Source organism: Hemiscyllium ocellatum, chromosome 3, assembly GCF_020745735.1.
Source record: "Hemiscyllium ocellatum isolate sHemOce1 chromosome 3, sHemOce1.pat.X.cur, whole genome shotgun sequence".
Taxonomy (NCBI): Eukaryota; Metazoa; Chordata; class Chondrichthyes; order Orectolobiformes; family Hemiscylliidae; genus Hemiscyllium; species Hemiscyllium ocellatum.
Window position 1 is genome coordinate 9,921,172 of NC_083403.1, and position 17,714 is coordinate 9,938,885.

At 42.8% G+C, this 17,714-nt stretch overlaps 1 protein-coding gene across 1 annotated transcript; it reads right to left on the reverse strand.

The window, feature by feature from the left end:
* Positions 1-228: 228 nt before the first annotated feature.
* Positions 229-17,710, reverse strand: mad2l1bp (MAD2L1 binding protein). Its single transcript, XM_060855581.1, has 2 exons — positions 17,435-17,710; positions 229-2,660 (listed from the first exon to the last, which is right to left on the reverse strand). The coding sequence occupies exons 1-2, from the start codon at positions 17,708-17,710 to the stop codon at positions 2,133-2,135; spliced, it is 804 nt and encodes a 267-aa protein (XP_060711564.1). The 3' UTR covers positions 229-2,132.
* Between the last annotated feature and the right edge of the window lie 4 nt (positions 17,711-17,714).

Consider the following 17,714-nt stretch of genomic DNA (forward strand, 5'->3'; position numbering starts at 1 on the left):
AAGGAAATTTGCTGCCCTTATCTGGTCTTGTCTACATACGATTCCAGACCCACAGTAATGTGGTTGACTCTTTTAATGGACCATGCTAAACCATTCAATTCAGGTGCAATTAGGGGTGGACAACAAATGTAGTTCCTGTCAACCACATCCCATAAAAGACTAAACAGCCACAAACAATAACAACATAATGAATTGACACAGGAAGCTTGATGTATACATGTTTATTGTCTGTGTTTTAAAATTCATTCAAAATACATTGATTGTGAGCACCATGTTTGGAAAAACTGATAAAATGTTAGATCATTCTTTACATTGATTTTTCACACACACATTACTTTGTTTTTAAATATTTTTTGAAGGAATAATCAAAGTTGAATCTTTGGAATTCTCTACCCAAAGGGCAGTGCTGAGCATATCAAAGTCCAAGGCCAATAATTTTTTTTAAAAGCACGGTTATGACACAGATAACAAGCCAAACCAAATTATTATCACTGGATTTGCAACACAGTGATCCTAAAAGATTCAATAATTCTCAAAATTACTCAATTGTTCCTAACCAGACTTTACAAATAACAAATCTTGGACATATTTATAACAAACAAAAATTAACAATGTATTAATAATGTAACTGCTAGAACAAATGAATAGGGATAAATTAAAAAAAAGAAAAAAAATTCTTAATTTCCCAGTTCAATAACTGTTTCAACAATGACTACTAGACCTCATGAAATCCTTTGATGAGTTGCATTACAGGCATGTCAAACTGTATGTCTTGCTTGAATTCCAAAGTTACTGATTAATGTAAATAGCTTCTGCAGATCACTGGAGACTTATTTCTTACAACTGGGATTCTTTTCTCAGAGCTTTCAGTAAGTTGATAGCTGGAGAATGACTAGACAGAATAAAACCAGTGCAGCAGCTTCTAAAGCAAACCTGCCTCCTTCCTGGCCGATCACAGTCAATTCCCTCTTTGCTTTCTCTTTCTTTTTCAACTTCCCGTTAGCTGCCCAACACCAGTTCTCCCTCGATTGGCCAATTCAACATGCAACTCGCTGCCAGTTCCGAAGCATAACATTTTGGTGCGAGTTCATCTATAGTGTTCTTAAAGCAGTACTTAATCTGCATATTTTTTCAGGCTAATTTCCAATAGAAAACAGTCTTTTGTTCTTTCCTTTTTTAAAAACAATGCAAACTGAAGTTTAATTCTCAATTGTAACTCTCCGCTCCAACCAAACATGGGAAAGAAAATACAAAAACTGATGGCCTCAACAGCATAATTGAATCAAGAAATTTGGAGATAAGAAGGAATCTGGAGTTGTAAAGTCAAGGTCTTATTAAATGGTGGAAGGGGTTGAATAGTTCACATGGCCTACTCCACCTATCTTTTAGAGACTCAGTTACCATTGTGGATCTTGATCAAATACCCTCACGCTGCACCAACCTGGACAGGTCAAGTACGCAATGGTTCAAAGCAGAGCCTAATCCTTTTCATTGGATCACTTTCAAGAATAGAAACTCAAGCTTATTCCCAACTTTAGCTCAAGAATGCAAAAACCAACCAAATCAGACATTCTGACTCCTTCTGTTTATCAATCAGTTCCATAATTGCCAATGTTAGCTCAGTTTGCTGGATGGCTGGTTGGCAATGCAGAGTGATGGGAACAGTATGGGCTCAATTTCTGCATCAGCAAAGGTTACCATAAAGGACTCCCCTTCTCAACCTCTCCCCTCGCTTGAGGCAATGGTAACTTTCAGGTTAAACCACCATCAGTCATCTCTCTGTAATGAGAAAGCAGCTCTTTCACCTAATAAGACTAGGACGACTTTACCTTTATTGAACAATGCAATTTAGTTAGTATTATCTACCACTTAAAACCAATTACCTCATTTTCTGATTCAACTTAGCAGTTTGATGTGTTACTAGATTCTTACCTCTAATATTTAGCATCATGATTAATATCTTCTTCCAATGGAAAGGGTCACCCAGAGGTCCAATTGAGATAAACTTACAGTACTATTCTTCCTCTAACTTGACATAAGGGCTAAACTTCAAAAAGCCTATTATAATTTAAAAAGCATCACCTATATGTTGCAGAAAGATACACCTATTATTGAAAAGATTGTTATGGTAATTAATGAAATCCCTTGATTGTTATAGGTGCTTGAAACCAGATATAGTCATCATGGTTATAACGTCTTGTCTGCTGAGTTGATGTAAAGTTCACAGTATCACAAGTGAGGTTAATAACCAGCTTCCTGGTGCGGTTTGGAATTCTGTAGTTAAGTTTGGGTCGGAACCACTGAACTCCACAATCTCTGTGACCTTGGACAAGTAGCACAGTGTTCATCAGAGGAATGGATTTCAATTCATTGAAGATGTCCTTGACAAACAGTGTGTGGAAAAGTTTTCGGATGCAGGAGACTGTTTTCAAGCTCTCCTCAGAGCTGCCAAAGACAATCCGCTCCATGTTAATCTCATACATTTCCTTTGGGTTAACAATATTTCCACCCAACAGAATGTGCACACAAGGAACCAGTGTCAGCATGAACAGTGCCTCCAAATTCTGGAAAATCTCATCGAGCTCAGACAGTACCTTCTGAAACTTCTTGCAGTTATTCTGTTCATTTTTCCTCGAATGTGACAACATGGAATTGTCCGCCTAGGAGAGTAAAAACAATACATGATAATTCAGTGTCCAAGCCTGGGTGATAGGGAATCTTTATCCTCACATTTTATACTCAGTAGAATGATATTCTCTAATGGTATTAGTTGGGAATGTCATGACACTGCTATTTGTTACGTTTGTTTGTTGGTACAGTTCAATAATCAAGAAAGCAAATAAAACATGATAATTTATTGAGTGGAATTGAATACAAAAGTAGTGAGGTTATGCTTCAATGACACAGGGTATTGGTGAGACTGCATTTAGAGTACTGTGTACGTGCCTGGTCATGATACTTAGGGAAGGATGCTAACACAGTGGAAACAGTTCAGAGAAGGTTTCCCAGACTAATATCTGGAATAAGTGAATTACCTTTGAGCCCAGGCTTTGCCAATATTCTCTGGAGTTTAGAAGAGTCAGAGGTGACTTAATTGAAATATACAAAGGGTGAAGAAAGGATGTTTCCTCGTGTGGGAGAATCTAGAATTAAGTATCATACTTTAAAAGTAAGGAGTCAACTATTTAAAACAGAGATGAGGAAACCATTTCAAAGGGCTGAGTGCCTTTTGGAATTCCCTTCTTAAAAAGGCAGCAGATGCAGAATGTTTAAGGCAGAGGTAAGTAGAATAGTACAGCACAGGAACAGGCCCCTCAGCCTATGATGTTGTGCTCAATAGGATGCCAAATTAAACCAATCGCTTCTGTTTGCCTTTGGTCCTTATCCCTCCATTCCATGTGCTTATCTAAAAGTCTCTTACATGCCCATATTGTGTCTGTGTCTGTGTCTGTGTCTGTCTCTACCATTACCCCTGGCAGCTCATTCCCCACTCCTACCACTCCGAGGAAAAAAAAACTTGCACCTCACATCTCCTTTGAACTTTTGTCCTCTCACTTTAAATACATGCCCCTATTATTAGACATTTCAACTCTGGGAAAAAGATTTGACCATTAACCCTATCTATGCATCTCAAGTCTCCCCTCAGCTTTTTTTGCTCTAGAGAAAACAACCAAAGCTTTTCTAGCCCCTCTGCATGGCTCATAGCCTCTCATTCAGGTAACATCCTGCTAAACTTCTTCTGCACTGACTCCAAAGCCTTCAGATCCTTCCTCTAATGTGGTGACCACAACTCATTACAATACTCTAAATGCAGTCTAACCAAAGTTTTATAATGCTGCAACATGACATCCTGACTCTTGTACTCAATTCCCTAGCCAATAAAGGCAAGCATGCCATACACCACCTTTACCACCCTATCTACTTGCAAGGCCACCTTCAAGGGAGCTTTGGACTTGAACCCCAGGATTACACTCCATCTGTCATTTCTCTGCCTATTTCTGCAACTGATCTATATCCTGCTATACCCTTTGACAACCTTTTATACTATCCAAACTCCATCAATCTTTGTATCGTCTGCAAACTTACTGACCCACCCATCTACATTTTCATCCAAGTCATTAATATATATCACAAACAGCAGAGGTTTCAATATGGATCTCATAGAACATCACTAGTCACTGACCTCCAACCTGAAAAATACCTTTCCACCATTACTTTCTGCTTTCTATGGGCAAACCAATGGTGAATCCACACAGCCAAGTCACAGTGGATCCCATGCACCTTAATCTTCCGGATAGTCTACCAAGGCTCCTGTTGAAAGCCTCACTAAAATCCGTGTAGACACCATCCAGTACTCGACCGTCATCGATCATCAAGTGAAAGAAAGATTATTGGGGAAATGCCAGAATATAGGGTTGAGCTGAAAATCAGATCACATCTTATTAACCTGTGGTGCAGACTCGAAGGGCTGAATGGCCACCTCTTGTTCATTGAGCCAGTGGAAAAAGCAAGCTGGACGAGTACAAGAGAAACGTGAGAGAGACAGGCACAGTGGCAAAAGCAAATGGAGGGAGGTGGGGAGGTCTGGGTGGAATGCTCTTCGGCCGGGCCGTGTGGACACGATGGACCGAATGGCCTGCTTCCACACTGAAGGGTTTCTATTATACTTTCAGGGTCACTGGGTCAAAATCTGGGAATTCCTCAGGTTTAGAAAGGTAGCACAATATCACACACTCAAGGACAACCAGGGATGGTCAATAGACATTTGCCCAGCTAGTGACACCCATATTCCATGAATTAATCTTTTAAAAAGTTAGGTTGCAACTTGTGTATTGTCTGCAGTTCCGGGGCACCCCACTATAGAAAAAATACAACTGCACTCAAAAGATACAAACAAAATGTATGAGGACGCAGCCAGAACTAGAAAAATGCAGTAATAAAATAAAACTGGATAGGCTGGGGAGGATCTCTTGGAACCAAGGGAGCTCTGAAAAGAATATAACTGTGAGGGGCTTGGATAGAATGGGTGAGAAGGTCCTAATTATCTTGAGAGAGCAATGCTCTTGCCTCTAGATCTGGATTCAAATCCCACCTGCTCCAGAAGTTTTTAATAACACCTCTCAGCAGGCTGACTAGAAAATATCTGAAAATTAGAGATCGGCCCCTGTGGCACAGTGGTAGTGTCCCTATCTCTGGACCAGGAGATCTGGATTTCAAGTCTAACCTGCTCCAGAGCTGTCACAGCATCTCTGAACATGTTGATTAGCAAAACATCTAAAGTTTAAATGTAGGCTGCTGTAGTGGTGGCAGTGGCCCTGCCTCTGATCCAGGGCTCCCAGTTCATGACCCACATGCTCAGGAGGTATGTAATAGCTCTGAACAGACAAATTAGAAATATCTATAACAATTAGAGATGGCACAAAGATGGAGCCCCTACCTTGAAGCCAGGAAGCCTAGATTGGAGTCTGAACTGCTCTGGACACTGACTGCGCTGAACAAGGCTTCTGATAATTGAAAAAAAACTATTCGGTTGCGTATATGAACACAACTGGATATAGAATGAAAATAGATTTGAGAGAGAGGGGCTCTTGTGACACAGTGGTAGTGTCCTCACCTCTAGGATAGGAGACCTAGGTTGAGATCCCATCTACACTAGATGTGAGTAATAATATCTCTGAACAGGTTGTATAAAAATATCTAGATCTGATCAAAATATTTCCATCAGGCAAGACTAGGACACAAAGTTAATGAATAATATCAACCCCATTGAGTAAAATAAAAAAAACACAAAAAGAAAAAGATTAGTGGTTTTTGAATATTAAAACAAATAAAGATTATGGGGTACTTATGGGGGTTGGAAGAGAAAGAAAAACTACGGCTCATTTGGTGATGGGGATAAAAATATTCAGTTACATGCAAAAGCACTTCTGAATACAAAAAAAAACCTAAAGATGGGGGGGGGGGTTAATAGGTGAAAAAAAAAATGGGGTATGAAAAAAAACTCAGCTGCAGAACATCGAATATTACAGCACAGTACAGTCCCTTTGGCCCTCGATGTTGCGCCAGCATGTGAAACCAATCTGAACCCCAGCTAACCTGCACTACTCCATTATCAATCATATGTTTATCCAATGATCATTTAAATGCGTTAAAGTTGGCAGGTCTACCACTGTTGTAGGCAGGGCATTCCACGCCCCTACTATGGAGTAAAGGAACTACCTCTGACCTCTGTCCTGGATCTGTCACTCCTCAATTTAAAACTTATGGCCCTCAAGCTAGCCACCACCATCTGAGGAAAAAGCCTCTCATTGTGCACCCTATCTAATCCTCTGACAATCTTCTGTCTCTATTATGACACCACTAAACCGTCTTCCCTCTAACGAAAATAGCGTCACATCCCTCAGACTTTCCTCATAAGACCTTCTCCCCATACCAGACAACATCCTGATAAATCTCCTCTGCATCCTTTCCAATGTTTCTTCATCCATCCTATAAAGTGGCCACCAGAACTAGACACAGAGGCACAGTGGTTAGCACTGCTGCCTCATAGCGCCCGAGACCCGGGTTCAATTTCCGCCTCAGGCAACTGTGTGTGGATTTGCACATTCTTCCCATGTCTGCGTGGGTTTCCTTCAGGTGCTCCGGTTTACTCCCACAGTCCAAAAATGTGCAGGTTAGGTGAATTGGCCATGCTAAATTGCCCGTAGTGTTAGGTGAAGGGGTAAATATAGGGGAATGGGTCTGGGTGGGTTGCTCTTCGGAGGGTTGGTGTGGGCTTGTTGAGCCGAAGGGCCTGTTTCCACACTGAAAGTAATCTAAATACTCTAATTGCAGCTGCACCAGAGTTTTGTACAGTTGCAGCATGACCTCATGGCTCCGAAACTCTCAATGCCTCTACCAATAAAAGCTAACACACTGTATGCTTTCTTAACAACCCTATCAACTTGGGTGGCTACTTTCAGGGAGCTATGTACATATGTTCGTGGATACAGATCTCTCTGCTCAGCCACACAGCCAAGAATCTTACCATTAGCCCAGTACTTTGTATTCCTGTTACTCCTTCCAAAGTAAATCACCTTATACTTTTCCACATTAAACTCCATTTGCCATCTCAGCCCAGCGCTGCAGCTGATCTATGTCTCTCTGTAACTGCAACATCTTTCAGCACTATCCACAACTCCATCAACCTTAGTATCATTCTCAAATTTACTAACCCATCCTTCTACACCCTCATCCAGGTCATTTAGAAAAATGACAAGCAGCAGTGGACCCAAAACAGATCCTTGTGGTAAACCTCTGGTAACTGAACTCCAGGATGAACATTTCCCATCAACCACCACCCTCTTCTTTCAGCTAGCATTGAAGACAGAGTAATTGAATACAGATTACTGCAATTCTGAAGAGTCATATCAGACTTCATTAACTGTTTCTCTCTCCGTAGATCCTACCTGACCAGAGCTTCTGTTTTATTACAGAGTTGCCAGCTGAATTTGCCACAAATTCCTTGTAAATTTGGCAGAATTTGCTTAGTGGGAGAAAGCAGAGGGTGATGATCAAAGAGCATTTTTTTGACTGGAAGCCATATCACAGGGTTTGGTGCTGGGTATCTCATTGTCTACAGTGTACATTCATGAGAGTACAGTAAGTTCACAGATAGCACAAAAATTGGTGGCATGGTAAACAGACCACAGGAGGACATAAATAAACTGAACAGAGGCAAATGGAATTTAATCCTGACAAGTTAGAGATGCCACATTTTTACATTGAGTAGCAGGATGCAGGACATACAAAGGGATGAACACAGGGATCTTGATGGCAGCAGGTGAGGTGACTAAGCATATGGGAAACTTGCCTTTATTAGTCAAGGCATTGTATAACAGTAAGGTAATGATGGAAATAGAAATTGCTGGAGAAACTCAGCAGGTTTGGCAGCATTGGTGGAGAGAAAGGAGTTTAGATCCTGAAAAGGTTTCTATTTTTGTTTGCTTTAGAATTCTGGCATTTTTTTCATTTTATTTTAGTGGTTATAATGGAGCTGTATAGAACATTTGTGAGAGACTCATACAGCACAAAAACAGATCCTTCGGCCAAACTTTTCCATGCTGACCAGGTTTCCTAGATAGAACTAATCCTATTTGGCTACATTTGACCCATATCTCTGTATACCTTTTCTATTCATATACTTGTCCAAGTATCTTTTAAATGTTGTAACTGTATCCACCTCTACTACTTCTTCAAGCAGCTCATTCCATATGCACACCACCCTGTGTGAAAAAGGTGCTCCTCAGGTCCCCTTTGAATCTTTCCCCTCTTACCTTAAACCTCTTTAGAGTTGGACTCTCCCACCCTGGGGAAAAGACCTTGCTTATTCACCTAATCTATGACCCTCATGATTTTATAAACCTCTATAAGGACACTGTTCAGCCTCCTCTGCTGGAGTCACAGCCTCTCCTTACAACTCAAACCCCCCAGTCTCAGTAACTTTCTTGTAAATCTTTTCTGCATCCTAGATCTGTTTTGACAACACTCCCCCAGGTCCTATCATGAGTGGTATAAGTCCTGCCCTGGTTTGTCTTAACAAAATGCAATACCAAGCATTTATCTAGACCATCTGCCACTCCTTAAAACATTGACCCATTGTACTCATAACCATTTTCATTGCTCACTATGCCGCTAATTTTGGAGTCATCCACAAACTTACTAACCATGCCTCTTATATTCTCAAACATCATTTATTTCAAATGACAAACACTGGACCCAGCACTGATCCTTGCAGCACACCAATGGTCACAGGCCTCCAGACTGAACATCAATCCTCTATCACCATGCTCTGCCACCATCAAGACAATTCTGCATCCAACTGGTTAGCCCTCCCTGGATCCCATGTGATCTAGTCTTACTAACCAGTCAACCGTGCAGAACCTTGTTGAAGGCCTTGTTAAAGTCCACATAGACACCACCCACTGCTCTGCCTTCATCGACTTTCTTGGTCACCTCATCAAAGAACGCAATCAAATTTGAGAGACATGATTTCCCACACATAAAGGCCTATTGACTACCTCTAATCAGACCTTACCTTTTCAAATGCATGTAATTCCTCTCTTTCAGGATCCCATAAAATGTAGGAGCAGAAATTATACCATTCAGCCCATAGAGTATGCTCCACCATTTGTTCATGGCTGTTAAGTTTCTTAACCTCATTTTCCCCATAACCCTTGATACTCAAGAGCCAATCTCAGTCTTAAATTCAATGACCTGGCCACCACAGCCCCTTCAACTGACGTACTGTTCACGAATCTGTAGTTCCCTGGTTTTTCTTTGCATCCTTTCTAAAATAATGGCAAATATTAGCTATCCTCCTGTCTTTCTGCACAACATCCATGGCTATCAATGATACAATTATCTCAACAAGAGTCAGGATGGTGGCTCAGTGGTTAGCACTGCTGCCTTACAGTGCCAGGGACCTGGTTTGGATCCCAGCACTGGGCGACTGTCTGTGTGGAGCTTGCACATTTTCCCCATGTCTGCTTGAGTTTTCTCAGGTGCTCCTGTTTCCTCCCACAATCCAACAATGTGCAGGTTGGGTGAACTGGCCACGCTAAATTGTCTATAGTGTTCAGGGATGCATAGGTTAGACATTAGTCAGGGGTAGAAACAGAGTAACAGAGTAGGGGAATGGGTTTGGTGTGGGCTGAAGAGCTGCTTCCACCCTGTAGGGATTCTGAGTAAGGACATAGCTGCAGGAGTACTGTATGCAGTTCTGGTCACAGTAAAGGAAGCATGTGAATACGCCAGGGAGAGTGCAGAAGAATAATATACTGTAAACCGAAGTTGTTTTCCTTAGAACAAAGTTTGTGAGAAGATTTGTAGCTCGGGTGCTCGTTGTTATTGTGTTCACCGAGCTGGGAAATTGTTTTGTAGACGTTTCGTCCCCTGTCTGGGTGACATCCTCAGTGCTTGGGAACCTCCTGTAAAGCGCTTCTGTGATCTTTCCTCCGGCATTTGTATTGGTTTGAATCTGCTGCTTCCGGTTGTCAGTTCCAGCTGTCCGCTGCAGTGGTCAGTATATTGGGTCCAGGTTGATGTGCTTATTGATTGAATCCGTGGATGAGTGCCATGCCTCTAGGAATTCCCTGGCTGTTCTCTGTTTGGCTTGTCCTATAATAGTAGTGTTGTCCCAGTCGAACCCATGTTGCTTGTCATCTGCGAGTGTGGCTACTAAGGATAGCTGGTCGTGTCGTTTCATGGCTAGTTGGTGTTCATGGATGCAGATCGTTAGCTGTCTTCCTGTTTGTCCTGTGTAGTGTTTTGTGCAGTCCTTGCATGGGATTTTGTATATTACATTGGTTTTGCTCATGCTGGGTATTGGGTCTTTCATTCTGGTGAGTTGTTGTCCGAGAGTGGCTGTTGGTTTGTGTGCTGTTGTTATGAGTCCTAGCGGTCGCAGCAGTCTGGCTGTCAGTTCGGAAATGCTCCTGATGTATGGTAGTGTGGCTAGTCCTTTGGGTTGCAGCATGTCCTCGTTTCAGTGTCTTTCCCTTAGACAAATGTTGATGAAATTGCAGGGGTATCTGTTTTTGGCGAATATATTGTATAGGTGTTCTTTTCCTCTTTTTGCAGTTCTGGTGTGCTGCAGTGTGTTGTGGCCCTTTTGAAGTGCCTTGATGCAACTTCTTTTGTGTGTGTGTTGGGGTGGTTGCTTTCATAGTTCAGGACTTGGTCTGTGTGTGTAGCTTTCCTGTATACCTTTGTGGTGAATTCTCCGTTCAGTGTTCTCTGTACCATCACGTCTAGGAATGGGAGTTGGTTGTCCTTTTCTTCTTCTCTAGTGAATCGGATTCCTGAGAGTGTGGCATTGATGATCCGGTGTGTGTTATCTATGTTTGTGTTTTTAATGATTACAAAAGATGTCATCCACATATCTGACCCAGAGTTTGGGTTGAATTTGCGGTAAGACTGTTTGTTTTAATCTTTGCATTACCGCTTCTGCTACGAGTCCAGAGATGGGTGAGCCCATGGGTGTGCCGTTGATTTGTTTATATATTTGATTGTTGAATGTGAAGAGTGTTGTGAAGCATAGGTCCAGTAGTTTGAGTATGCAGTCTTTGTTGATAGGTTCGATGTCCTGTTGTGTGTTCTGCATGTCCAGCAGGTTGGCTATTGTTTCTCTGGCTAGGGTTTTGCCGACAGAGGTGAACAGTGCCGTTACATCGAATGAGACCATGGTTTCTTCCTTGTCTATGTATATATTTCTGATGATGCCCAAGAATTCTTGTGTTGACTGTATAGAGTGTCTGGATCCGCTGATCAGGTGTTTCAGTTTCTGCTGTTGTTCTTTAGCCAGTTTGTGTGATGGTGTCCCTGGTAGTGATACTATCCACATCCATGAACACCAACTAGTCACAAAACGACACAACCAGCTATCCTTAGTAGCCACACATGCAGATGACAAGCAACATGAGTTCGACTGAGACAACACTACTATTATAGGACAAGCCAAACAGAGAACAGCCAGGGAATTCCTAGAGGCACGGCACTCATCCACAGGTTCAATGAATAAGCACATCGACCTGGACCCAGTATACCAACCACTGCAGCGGACAGCTGGAACTGACAACCGGAAGCGGCAGATTCAAACCACTACAAATGCCGAAAGAAAGATCGCAGAAGCGCTTCACAGGAGGCTCCCAAGCACTGAGGATGTCACCTAGACAGGGGACAAAATATCTGCAACACAAATTCCCTGCTCGGTGAACATTTCCTTAGAACGTGTTGGACTGAGGTGACAAAGTTAAAAATCACACAACACCAGGTTATAGTCCAACGGGGTTATTTGGAAGTACAAGCTTTCAAAGCATTGCTCCTTTGTCAGGTAGCTAGTGGGACAGGATCGTAGGACGCAGAATTTATCGTAAAGATCAAAGTGCCATACAACGGATGTAATGTATTGAACAGACCTAGATTGCTGTTCAGTCTTTAATCACTTACAATGAGTTGCAGGTTTCGATTCATTAATATGTAAATCCCAGAACTTCTTTCAAGTGACGGGAAAAATTTCTGGCTGTAACAGCTGCTCCTTTTTGGAGATATTTTAGGTGTTGGAGGTCAAAACAACAGCAGTTTTAAAAGGGAGAAGAACAGACAAAAGAAGCACATAGTGAGGTCAGTGCGGGAGGGGGGAGGGAGAGGGAGAGGCTGACACCAGAGTGAACCTGCACAGTTACTGCCTTTGCTGTTTGAGTTCATGTATCGCTGGACATCGGAGTAGGTCTGGGAAAATTAACAAACAGTGAAATTCACAATTGATCTTGGAGGAACCATTGGACGAAATTCACAGCACAGAATCAGATAAGTTAATTGTTTTAAGTGGCCTGCAGTAGTGCATAGAGTGGGTTCTTTCTTTTTTGAGATATGTCTCTTGATTAAACTTAAAACATAAGCCATAACTATTAATCTAATCTGGGACTGTTTTGTACAGGAATACGATGGTATTATTTTCTGGGTCTGTAGATTGTGAAGGAGCAAAAATGGCCTTTAGTAAAGTGATGTACTTCTTGTCAGATGTGAGAGTTCAAAGAGAGTTTAAGGGTTACTGCGGATTATACCTGTAATAAATGCTGTTGGCTGTGAATCTTATCAGATTGAATGGATTGGTTGGAGACAGTTAGAAGCAATGAGGAATTTGCAACAGCAACAGTATGTGATGGATGGCAGTTATAGGAAGTGGCGGTGGTGGTGGGAGGTGAGGGGGTGGGAAAGAGAAGTCTCAGATACAGTCGCATAGATGGGTTAACTCCAGGAAAGGTAAAAGTAGTAGGCAGCTAGTGCAGGAGCCTTCTGTGGCTATATCCATTTCAAACAGGTATGCTGTTTTGGAAAATGTAGGGAGTGATGGATTCTCAGGGGAACGTAGCAGGAACAGCCAAGTTTCTGGTATTGGGACTGGCTCTAATGCGGGGAGGCCTACATCGGGTTCCAAGAGATCAACTGTGTTAAGGGATTCTCTAGATCGAGGTACAGACAGATGTTTCTGTGGCCAACAACAAAAAAGCAGAATGGTGTGTTGCTTCCCTCGTGCCAGGATCAAGAATATCTCAGAGAGGGTGAAGAATGTTCTTATGGGAGAGAGGGGCCAGCAAGAGGTCATTGTCCACTTGAAACCAACACATAGGAACCAACACATAGGAAGGGAAAAAATTGAGATTCTGAAGGCTTGATTACACAGAAGGCAGGAATTTAAAAAGGAGGTCCTGGAGAGTAGTAGTATCTGGATTACTCCCAGGGCTACGAGCTAGTGAGGGCAGGAATAGGAGGATAGAACAGATGAATGCATGGCTGAGGAGCTGGTGTATAGGAGAAGGATTCACATTTTTGGATCACTGGAGTCTCTTTTGGGGTAGAAGTCACCTGTACAAGGAGGACGGATTGCATCTAAATTGGAAGGGGACTAATGTTCAGGCAGGGAAATTTGCTAGAACTGCTTGGGAGGATTTAAACTAGTAAGGTGGGGAGGTGGGACCCAGGGAGATAGTGAAGAAAGAGATCAATCTGAGACTGATACAGCCCCGAGAACAAAAGAGAGTCAAACAGTCAGGGACGGCAGGGACAAGGTAGGACTAATAAATTAAACTGCATTTATTTCAATGCAAGGGGCCTAATGGGGAAGGTAGATGAACTGAGGGCATGGCTCGGAACATGGGACTGAGATATCATAGCAATTACAGAGACATGGCTCAGGGATGGGCAGGACTGGCAGCTTAAAGTTCCTGGATACAAATGCTACAGGAAGGATAGAAAGGGAGGCAAGAGAGAAGGGGGGGTGGCATTTTTGATAAGGGATAATGTTGCAGCTGTGCTGAGGGAGGGTATTCCCAGAAATACACTCAGGGAAGTTATTTGGGTTGAAGTGAGAAATAAGAAAGGGATGATCACCTTATTGCAATTATATTATAGACCCCTAATAATCAGAGGGAAATTGAGAAACAAACTTGTAAGGAGATCTCAGTTATCTGCAAGAATAATAGGGAGGTTATGGTAGGTGATTTTAACTTTCCAAACATCGACTGGGACTGTCATAGTGTGAAGAGTTTAGATGGAGAGGAATTTGTTAAATGTGTACAAGACAATTGTCTGATTCTGTATGTGGATGTACCTACTAGAGAAGGTGCAAAACTTGACTACTCTTGGGAAATATGGCAGGGCAGGTGACGGAGGTGTCAGTGGGGGAGCACTCTGGGGCCAGACACCATAATTCTATTAGTTTTAAAATGTGGTGGAAAGGATAGACCAGATCTAAAAGTTGAAGTTCTAAATTGGAGAAAGCCAATTTTGGACGCATTAGGCAAGAACTTTCAAAAGGTGATTGGGGGCAGATGTTCGTAGACAAAGGACGGCTGGAAAATGGGAAGCCTTCAGAAATGAGATAACAAGAATCCAGAGAAAGTATATTCCTGTTAGGGTGAAAGGAAAGCCTGGTAGGTATAGGGAATGCTGGATGACTGCTGGGCGGAAGTGAAGTCGGAGCGCAGAGCCGGTTGGGAAGGAAAGTGATTGTTATTTGAGTGAGTGAGGACCATAGGCTCATCCGAGAGAACGAGATCTTTCCGGACAGGACCTTCAGCGAGGTTATTATACCGACGATACTAGAAGAGAGAAGACAGGTGCAAGAGACTCTCTTATTCCTGATGAAGGGCTTATGCTCGAAACGTCGAATTCTCTATTCCTGAGATGCTGCCTAACCTGCTGTGCTTTGACCAGCAACACATTTGCAGCAGAAGTACCTGTCAGGAACAAGTTGAAACTTTTGGAAACAGTACAGACAGATGACACTGCCAGTCCATGAGGCGGTCAGGTCTGTCAATCAAAAGGTGGCGTGGAGGCAGAGCCGAGGAGTCAGACATCGCACAGAGCCATGATGATAGCAGACTCCATAGTGAGAGGAACTGAACGGGGTTTCTGTGGCAACAAGTGGGATTTAAGGATGGTGTGTTGCCTTCCTGGTGCCAGGATTAAGGACATCGCAGACAGAGTGCAGGAAATCCTCAAGGGCAAAGGTGAAGAGCCAGAGGTGGTGGTACATGTCGGCACAAATGATGTCGGGAAGAAGTGGAGGAACATACTACAGCGGGACTTCGGAGAACTAGGAAGAAGACTGAAAAGCAGGATGTCCAGAGTCCAGTTTGTCCCCCCCCAATCACAATGAATGGTGGTGCAGGCTCGAAGGGCAGAATGTCCTACTCCTGCACCTATTGTCTATTGTTTGATTAAGAAAAAGAAGGAAGCATATGTAAGGTATAGACAGATTAGATCGAGTGAATCCTTAGAAGTAAAAAGGCAGTAGGAGTATACTTAAGAGGGAAATCAGGAAGGCAAAAACGGGACGAGATAGCTTTGGCAAATAGAATCAAGAAGAATCCAAAGGGTTTTTACAAATACATTAAGGATAAAAGGATAACTAGGGAGAGAATAGGGCCCCTCAAAGATCAGCAAGGCGGCCTTTGTGTGGAGCCACAGAAAACGGGAGATACTAAACGAGTACTTTGCAACAGTATTTACTGTGGAAAAAGATATGGAAGATATAGAAAGTAGGGAAATAGATGTTGACACCTTGTAAAATGTTCATATTACAGAGGAGGAAGTGCTGGATGTCTTGAAACACATAAAGGTGGATAAACCCTCAGGACCTGATCAGGTGACATCAAAACTAGAGGTGTAGTGGACAGTGAAGAAGGCTACCTCAGATTACAACAGGATCTTGACCAGAATAGCCAATGGGCAGAGAAGTGGCAGATGGAGTTTAATTCAGATAAATGCAAGGTGCTGCATTTTAGGAAAGCAAATCTTAGCAGGACTTATACACTTAAGATAAGGACCTTGGAAGTGTTGCTGAACAAAGAGATCTTGGAGTGCAGCTTCATAGCTCCTTGAAAGTGGAGTCACAGGTAGATAGGATAGTGAAGGCTGCATTTGGTACGCTTTCCTTTATTGGTCAGAGTATTGAGTACAGTGTTGGGAGGTCATGTTGTGGCTGTACAGGACATTGGTACGGCCATTGTGGGAATATTGTGTGCAATTCTGGTCTCCTTCCTATCGGAAAGTTGTTGTGAAACTTGAAAGGGTTCAGAAAAGATTTACAAGGATCTTGCCAGGGTTGGAGGATTTGAGTTATAGGGAGAGGCTGAACAGGCTGGGACTGTTTTCCCTGGAGCTTCGGAGGTTGAGGGGTGACCTTATAGAGGTTTACAAAATCATGAGGGGCATGGATAGGATAAATAGACAAAGTCTTTTTCCTGGGGTTGGGGAGTCAAGAACTAGAGGGTATAGGTTTAGGGTAAGGGGGGAAAAGATACAAAAGAGACCTAAGGGGCTACCTTTTCACATAGAGGGTGGTATGTGTATGGAATGAGCTGCCAAAGGAAGTGGTGGAGGCTAGTACAATTGCAACATTTAAAAGGCATTTGGATAGGTACATGAAAAGGAAGGGTTTGGAGTGATATGGGATGGGTGCTGGCAGGTTGGACTAGATTGGGTTGGGATATCTGGTCGGCATGGATGGGTTGGACCGAAGGATCTGTTTCCATGCTGTACATCTCTGTGACTCTAAGTCACACTCCCGAGATAACTTTAGGTTTTAAATAACAACGTGACATCTCAGCTCAGACAATGCATTAAAGGTGTAACATGAGAGTCTGTCTGTATCCTAATCTTGAATCAGACTGGTTCTATTTCCAAAGTAGGAATTTATAAAAGTGTCTGGGGTGTCACTTCTTTAAATAAAACCCTAAGTTATCTTGGGAATGTAACTTGAAAGAAGATCTATGATTTACATAGATTAAAGGCATAACAGCAATCTAGGTTCATTTAATATATTGCATCAGTCATAGGACACTTTGATCTTTTACAAGAAATTCTACATCCTACGATCCTGCCCCACTGATAAAGGAGCAGCACTCCAAAAACTTGTACTTCCAAATAAACTTGTTGGATTATAACTTGGTGTTGTGTGATTTTTAACTTCCTTGGAACAGGAAAGTTTGAGGGGAACATCTGATTGAGGTGTCCAAGCCATTTCCCCTTAGTAGAGAGAGTAATAGCTGGGGAGGGAAGGCAGCATTAAAGCAAGGAGCAGGAGGTTTAGAGGAGATTTGAAGAAAGTAATTTTTCTTATCCTGAGGGCAGTGGGAATTTGGGACTCACTACCTGAAAGGGCAGGAACCATCGGGAACATTTGAGACGCTAAGTGCTGGGAAATGGAAATAGAATTGATGGATATTTGATGACAGACACGTATACAGTGGAGCGAAGGGCCTCCTCCTATGCTGTAAAATCTCAATACAATGACGGAGGGAGACAGGGCGGATGATCTAATCAACCCCATTGTCGTTCCTAACCCCAACCTGATTTAGGGTAATATTGGCGGAGCGTTTTTACTCACCAGGCCAGAGTCAGTCCGACTGAAGAAAGCCAGTTGTTGATAAGGGAGTGGTAACTGCTGCCTCTGGTACAGGACATGTTTCAGGAGCTCACACACCAGTCGGCAGCAGCTATCCGCACTCACCGGTCCGGGAAATAGGACCGGCAACTCATCACCTCCCCGGTCTGAGCTGTTTTCCCTGCTTCCCTCTACCGGTCCGAGCCCCGGGAACTCCTGGACCGTCGATCCGGATTTCCCCTTGTCCACCATTGTCGGCTGCCCAGCCGCAGCCGCCATGTTA

What these genes read in the sequence shown, in the direction of transcription:
- mad2l1bp (XM_060855581.1), bottom strand. Translation starts at nt 17,710, where the DNA reads ATGGCGGCTGCGGCTGGGCAGCCGACAATGGTGGACAAGGGGAAATCC. An exon ending in GTCGGACTGACTCTGGCCTG is followed by an intron (nt 2,661 to 17,434) that starts GTGAGTAAAAAC and finishes TTACTCTCCTAG; the next exon opens with GCGGACAATTCCATGTTGTC.